Source organism: Talpa occidentalis, unplaced genomic scaffold, assembly GCF_014898055.3.
Source record: "Talpa occidentalis isolate TD23 unplaced genomic scaffold, MPIMG_talOcc4v2.1 talOcc4.6, whole genome shotgun sequence".
NCBI lineage: Eukaryota > Metazoa > Chordata > Mammalia > Eulipotyphla > Talpidae > Talpa > Talpa occidentalis.
This window is the reverse complement of record NW_023604972.1, coordinates 60437190-60444723: the sequence shown is the minus strand read 5'-3', so window position 1 is coordinate 60444723 and position 7534 is coordinate 60437190. Positions and strand designations below refer to the sequence as shown.

At 45.2% G+C, this 7534-nt stretch overlaps 1 protein-coding gene across 1 annotated transcript; it reads right to left on the bottom strand.

The window, feature by feature from the left end:
* Positions 1-417: 417 nt before the first annotated feature.
* On the bottom strand, positions 418-1579 carry ATOH1 (atonal bHLH transcription factor 1). Its single transcript, XM_037530387.1, has one exon. It carries the CDS (start codon positions 1549-1551, stop codon positions 484-486), a length of 1068 nt encoding a protein of 355 aa, XP_037386284.1. The 5' UTR covers positions 1552-1579; the 3' UTR covers positions 418-483.
* Positions 1580-7534: the final 5955 nt, after the last annotated feature.

Below are 7534 nucleotides of genomic sequence, written 5' to 3'. Positions count from 1 at the left end.
GAAGCATTAGCTTTGCGTTTCATAATGCATTTTGGGAAACAACTTCGGAAAAACAACTCTTCCACGTGTAGTGCGCACTATTCACAGGGATGGATGCTCAGGCGTAAAATAAATTAAAGACAAACTAGCTACAGAGAAGATGCGACGTTTTAGCAGCATATTGGCAGCAGGGAACTAGGATAACGACACCATACATGGGTACTCATAATTACACCGTATCTATGTAGTGGGGGAGCAGAAGGTGGGAGAAAAGAATACAACTCTCAGAGCAAGTTTTCATCAAACAATATAGACAATAGGAAGTTTGGAACAGCGGCGGCTTTTGCAAACCATCAAATGTAGCTGCCATCTGAAGCCGAGTCGTTGGCAATCAACGACCATCGCAGAGCACAAATTAAAAGGGTGCAGGGATCTGTAACCGCGGCGCTTCCCGCGGAGTGGAAAAGGGCGATTTTGTTTCTCGATCAGTTTTCAGTCTCCTTCCTAACTTGCCTCATCCGAGTCACTGTAATGGGAATGGGGTGAAAACTCCCCGTCGCTTCTGTGGGACCGGGGCGAAGTTTTGCTACTTTCCTCCTGCACCGGCTGCAGGATGCCTCCGGGCAGCGATGGCGACAGGTTCTTTTGAGCCATCATCGCCGTCAGAGCGCTGTCCTCGAAAGTCGAGAAGTGCAGGGCGTCTAGCTGCACAGAGTATCCCCCCGCGGGGGCCGGGGCCGAAAAGCGAGTCCGGCAGCTTCCAGGTGGGGTCGGTCGCGGGCCCCCTCCCGAGGCCGGCTGGGCACCCGCGGGGGTCGTAGTGCCCGCGCCGCCTTCGTAGGGGGCGGCGGTGCGAAGGTGGTGGTGGTCGCTCTTGCACGACGCTGGCGCAGGCTGCGGCTGCTCCCCGCTGCTGGGCGTTTGCAGCAGCTCGGACAAGGCGTTGATGTAGATCTGGGCCATCTGCAGAGTCTCGTACTTGGACAGCTTCTTGTCGTTGTTGAAGGATGGGATAACGTTGCGCAGCTGGTCGAAGGCGTGGTTCAGCCCGTGCATCCTGCGTCGCTCCCTGGCGTTGGCCGCCAGCCGCCTTTGCTTCTGCACTCCGTTCACCTGCTTGCTGGAAGGGGCCCGCTGGCGGCTGCAGCCCAGGTCATCAACCACTACCCCGCCTTTCAGCTTGCAGAGCTGTTCCCGCACTTTTACCGGTCCGGGACTCTTGCCACTGCCGCCACCGCCGCTGGCGCTGCTCCTCCTCACCAGCTCCCCCCGGCCGTCGGCCTCCTCCCGGGCCGCCGCCGCTTCGGAGGTGCCCAGTTCAGGGGAGTGCAGCAAGTATTGGGCGGCGCGTGCCGTGCAGATTCCCTGCAAAGTGGGAGCCAGCCAGGCGCGTGGGTCGGTGCTATCCAGGAGGGACAGCTCGGCCGGGTATCCTGGATGCTCTCTCGTCTGCAGGGTCGCAGGTGGCTGTGGCGGCGGGAGCTGAGGGAGGTGGTGCGGCTGGGGATGGTGGTGGTGGTCCCCCAACTCCTTCACTTCAGCCCACTCTTCGGGGTGCAGCAGGCGGGACATTGCACTGCAGAGGCTCGGAGGCGCAGAGTCGGAGCAGGCACTGAGAAACCAGCTCCACAGCAACAAAAACCCTTCCCGAGCTTCTCCTGCAATGTCTTATTTTTTTCCTCCCCTACCCTCCCCCACACACTCGGAGATCACACACCAGGTCGCGTGCAACGAAGCTTCTCCGGTTGCTGAAGGCACTGCGCCCCTTTAAAAGCGGCACGCGCCAGTGTGTCTCCCCCCCCCTCCCCTCCCAGCCCCCTCCTCGCGCCAGTCGCGTGTCTGCTCAGCCAATGGAGGGAGCAGGCTGGCGCGTGCGAGTAGCCAATCAAAGAGTTTTTACGCCCGGAGAAAAGTTCCTGGGCACTCCAGACCGGGGAGCGCGCTCTAGGTGGTTTTTTTTTTTTCCTTCGTCTTCTTCCTTTTAAGTCGGTCAAATTCATATGTTAATTGCGGATTGTAATTTGACCCCGGTGTTTTGTCCCCGCGCCGGCCGCGGGGTGCGTGAGTAGTTGCGGGGCTCCCTCCCGGCGGGAGCGGGGTCTGCTCTGGGGGAGTCGTGCGCGGCGTCTAAGCCGGACGCTCCCGGCGCGCGGCGGAGAGAAAGCAACCGGCCTGCCCTTCGCTGCCTGCAGACTGAAATCGCGCTGACCGCGTGTGCCCAAACACTTAAAATCTCTTGTCAATAATATGATGTACGCATACACATGATGTGCGTATGTATATATGAATCTCATGTTTGTGCGTATATACTTAAAGGACGCCCACCACTCAAAAGTGTACGTTGGCCATAAAAGAAAAACTGATTTGAGTACGTTTCTTAATTTTTTTTTGCCTCTCGTTCCAAATCTACTTATGTTATGTGTGTATTTTTTTTTTTTTAATAGAAAATGAAGGTGTAGCAGTTATGGAATGTACCAATTTCTCGAATCCTCTCGGTCCCTTTTTACCCAGCGTCCTGTGACCAACTATGGTTGTAATCTGCAGAAAACTCAGTTTGCACACTCACTGCAGAACGCCTTACTAAACGCGTTGTCAAGGAAGGGTGCCCGAGGAAAAATGAAGGGCGTCTGTATTCCGTGCAATTTCCAACACTTTCAAGTTGAAGAAACCGGGTATTCCCTACCCTCTGTCTCAGGAACCCTGGGTTTGGTAACAAGCGTGCCTCCTCCTGCACACACAAACCAAAACCTAACTCACCCTTCCCCACTCCGTTTAGTTAGGGTGTGCTAGTCTTCAGCACCTTCTACCCATCACCCGTAACCCCCCGGCCCCCCGACTCCCCTATCGCCCCAACCCCTCATTCCCTACCCGCAGCCGTCAGCCACATCTAAAACTCCGGAGGACCTGGAGAGGCTGGGACGGCAGTTTGCAGATGAGCAACCCCCTCCAGCCCATCAGCTCAGGCCTCCTGTATTCATAGCAAAGAACCAATCAGAAGCGTCCTGGCCGCGGGCACGCCCTGGCTTGCGCCCTGCACGCTCCACCTGGGGTGCTCTCTTGCACCCTCCCTGGGGCTCAGGAGTGGTATGACCCAGCTGGTGCTCGCGCTGCTTTTGGCTCTGGTCCCTTCAGAAAGGAGTTTTGTCTTCTAGGAAAGATGGTGAATAGAAAAACAGCGAAAATAACCCCTTGCAACTTAATTTTGCCGTGTCCAGAAAGATGGAAAGTTGTACTCCCTAGTATTTTCAGGGACTTGATCTAACCTTCAATTTAGAACACCTTGAACAGAAAGAAGACTCTCTGGAAACTGGGATGTATTAGCTTGTGTGTGTGTGTGTGTGTGTGTGTGTGTGTGTGTGTGTGTGTATGTGTTCTGTTTAACTTGTGTGTATGCTATACCGCAGTCTACCTTTGTATTCTAAATATATTATATATTCTATCCTTTTATACCTTTATGGAGATATCTATGTATGCATCTATATCACCATGTCTATATATTTGTCTCTACTGAAATGTGAAAGGGTGGAATAGAAGCTAAAATGATAATTTATCATTCTTCAGTTTTTTTTTTTTTCAGCCTTGTATATTTGGTGTGTAGGGACAATTGTGGGATTAGGACCTTAAAAGGGTCAAAGGTAGATTAATATGTAAATGTTTAGGTTCTGCTGACATGCAGATGGTAAGACATCCAAAAATAAAAACAAAAACAGGACAATTCAAGTGTAACCTGAAAACATTTGATGAGACTAAAGGTAAAGTCATCTGGTATTTATTTGGAAAAAATTATTCCCAATATTTTCATGATTGAACTGAGCACCATTGAAATCAATTTCTGAAGTTGTTTCTATGAACAGTGCTGCTATTAAAATTTGTTATTTCAAAAAATAATTGTTAACACTTGTGGGTGCCAAAATGCAACTTTTAGAAAAATGGTTACTTATCTTCTTATATGTATGACAAGGTATACTGCTGCAGACTGCACCTTTGAGTCATTTGTATCACATAATATCCCTTATGCATTCACTTTTACCAACTGTTTCTGCTGAAAGTTACTCCTGGAATTCTTCCACATAATGCCACTACCAAATATGTAAGGTGTTCAAATTTGTTTTAGATTTATATCCTCCAAACTTGTGCCCTTAATTTAATTTTTGACTGCATAAGAGTCATATACCCTTTTTCCTCTGAACTTAGGTGGTTGTCTCACTGTATCTAAACTTTTGCTGAACACATACGTTATTGACCCTAATTTGCCAGCTTTATAAATAACCATTAGAATTGTTTTACTTAAAGCAAGTATAAATATCTAAGTGACTAAATTAGTGTTGAAATAACAAATGGGTCAGTGAATTTTTAGTAGTTTGTGATGTAATACATTTCTTTTGTTATTAGAATAAAAAGAAAGTTATTTTTCTTCATTTTCTCTTCCCTTTCCTTCTCTTCCATTAGGTGGGCCCAAGGAAACTATGTGTGTGAACTGGGGAATGAACACAGGCCTAGAAATGCAATTGGAAGCTGAGAAGAGTGAGCTGTTGCCCCTCCATAGAGTTGGTATTATGGGATGTCAAACAGCAGGTCCATGAATGTCTGCTGGGAGCTGGATAATGGCAGCAGAAGCTAAGTGTAGGGTTTGGCAGGTTAAGCAGATAGAGGATTGCTTCTGTGTGCATAGGCAGTGGATTAATTAATTACATATAGAGAAAGTTTAATAAAAATATAACTATTTGAGGATAGAGTGACATTTCTCGCTTGCCAGACAAAGTGGTTACAAATATGCATATATATGTATATATATAAAAGTGGTTACAAATATATATATATAATAGAGAAATAAATATGGCTACAGATATAGTTGTGTGTGTGTATGTGTATAAATATATTGCCAGTTCTTTTCATTGTCAGGGCAATGAGCATATCTGTTCCTAGATTTTAGTTTCTAAATAAAATTGTCCACTAAAAGACAGGGTTCTTGAAAAAATAGGCAATTCCAAGTTTAAGACAGAAAAAGCACAAATATTCATAAAATATCTCAATGTTTCAGAAATAAGAAAGTGCTCAGAGAATGATAGAGACATGTCAAGAAGACCACAGAAATTTTGAAACTACTTTAATTGACAAAATATAGGACAATTTGATCATTAACACCTGTAATAATGACTACAGATAACCTACTACTGAGAAAGAAATCTTTAATCCTTTTTAATATAACAACATGAATATATGTATTAAAAGTTTGAAAAAAACAGTTGGTAAAAAGATGAATTCTAGTATCACAGAAAATTTTGACAGATACCAACTTAATGAAGTAATCAAATAAATATAACCAGCAATGAATGGGACAAAACAAAACAGCACTTCTAGAGTATTCCTGTCAAAGATGCAGATCCTAAATTCAAGCAAGAGAAAACAAACCAGGCATCCCTGGTGGCACATGCGGTTGAGCGCAGTTCTGTGAAGCTGTCTGCAGCCTCTGCAGTGCTGGTTTGATCCCTGCCGGGGCTTCATAGCGGCCTCATAGCAACCCACCTGGTGCAGCAGGCCTCTCCTGCCTCGCCCACTGCTCCCCTCAGCAGTGTATTTCGTCAGTCTGCCTGTTCTGTTCCCTGCTCTATCTCTGGTGAATTCTCTCACCCTCTCACCCACCGCGAATCTGGCCTGTACCCCACCCAAGCTGTCTAGAAATAGCACATCTGTAATCTTTAAGCATTTGAAGATTACAAAAGGCAAATAAAATCTCAGGAAATATACCAGGTTAATGGAAGATAAAAATACATGAAAATAAGTCTTATATCTCCTTCTAAACTTCATCCGTTTCTAATAAAGAACACTACTGGGATAATTGAGATACTCGGTGTCTGGAAATAGAAGTTAGCAATGATTATTTTATTATGTTGATGGTTTTATTGTGGTTATATAAGAGAAGGGAAGGCCCTTCTTTTTAGGGAATACTCACTAAAGTATTTCTTTGCACTGTGTTTGCAACTTTCCTGTATTTTTTTTTAAATATTTATTTATTTATTTGTACAAGCACTGGGTACAGTGAGAAGCGCAGGAGGGTGAGAGAATTCACCAGAGCCAGAGTGGGATGCAGAACAGGCAGACTGACGAAATACACTGCTGAGGGGTGCAGTGGGTGCGGCAGGAGAGGTCTGTCGCCCCATGTGGGACCCTCGCCAGCAGCCAGAGATTGAGCGGGCGCTGCAGAGGCTGCGGGCAGCTTTGCAGCCCAGAGCTCAACCACTGTGCCACCAGGGGAGGCCCTTTTCTGTATTTTGAGAAGGTCTCAAATGAGAGTAGAGAAAGCAAACCAAATAAAAATATTTAGTTTGTTCTTTACATGTCGAGAGTTGCAAATTCATGCTAATTCAAATATTATAAGTAGTTTGTGAAGGCTTGTAGTCATTGCTGAAACTTTATGTTAAATTTTGCTCTGCCTAACCATGGTAGAATATGAATCCAATGGGTTCATGAATTCTCAGGTTTTAATGATAATTCCATTCCTAAGGACTCCAAGAATACTTCTTAAGGGGGACAAAACATTGAATATTAACTTGAAAGGCATTTTCTTATAGGTTATTTGAAATAAAAATTTCCAGATCATGATGAATGATCCCAAGCAATGTTCTGATTAGGTTACAAACATTACCACACAAATGATCAATCAATCAAGCAACATTACCCCCCCTCTCCAGTTCTGTTTTTACCCTTATTTTAACAATTAGCGGTAATTGGAAAGAATTAAGTCTTTTTTTTAATTTTTTTTTTTTTTTTTAGAGGCATGTTTTATTTATTTATTTGTTTGTTTGTTTGTTTGTTTATACATGCACTGGGTACAGTCAGAAGCGCGGGAGGGTGAGAGAATTCACCAGAGCCAGAGTGGGGAGCAGAGCAGGCAGAAGGACCGAAGTACACTGCTGAGGGGAGCAGCGGGCAGCAGGAGAGGTCTGCGCGCCATGTGGGACCCTCCGCCAGTGGCCAGGAGCAGCCGGGGATCGAACCGGCGCCGCAGAGGCCGCGGGCAGCTTCGCAACGGAGCGCTCAACCACTGCGCCACCGGGGAGGCCCAAGAATTAAGTCTTTATCCATCATTCCTATATGAAATATATTCAGAGTAATCAAATCGTTTCACCTTAATTAATCAGAAAAATTTATTTTCAAATTAATTCTATTTGATAAAGGTAGAAGAAGTAAATGATTTAGAAAAATCAACAGTTTCCAACTCATAATAAAAATTTATTTTGACAATCATTACCAATGAATGAAGCAATTAGACCAAAGTCTGATGGGGGGGATTTACAATGGAGAGATTAGTCTGTCATCACTTGAACCCATTCATCAATCTTAGCATCATTTAGAGTCAAAGGTGATATTCTGGGCTTTCTGATATCTTCACTTACTGTGAATTACACAGACTGAATTTAATTAAGGCCTTGAGATAGCCTCCTATTTACAGGAAATATGTGGAATACCATATTAATTTAAATGATGTTACTCTAAGAATGCAAAAAGAGAAACACACATACATAACGTTCTATAGAAAAACCATTCAGTTTCA

What these genes read in the sequence shown, in the direction of transcription:
- ATOH1 (XM_037530387.1), bottom strand. Translation starts at nt 1,551, where the DNA reads ATGTCCCGCCTGCTGCACCCCGAAGAGTGGGCTGAAGTGAAGGAGTTG.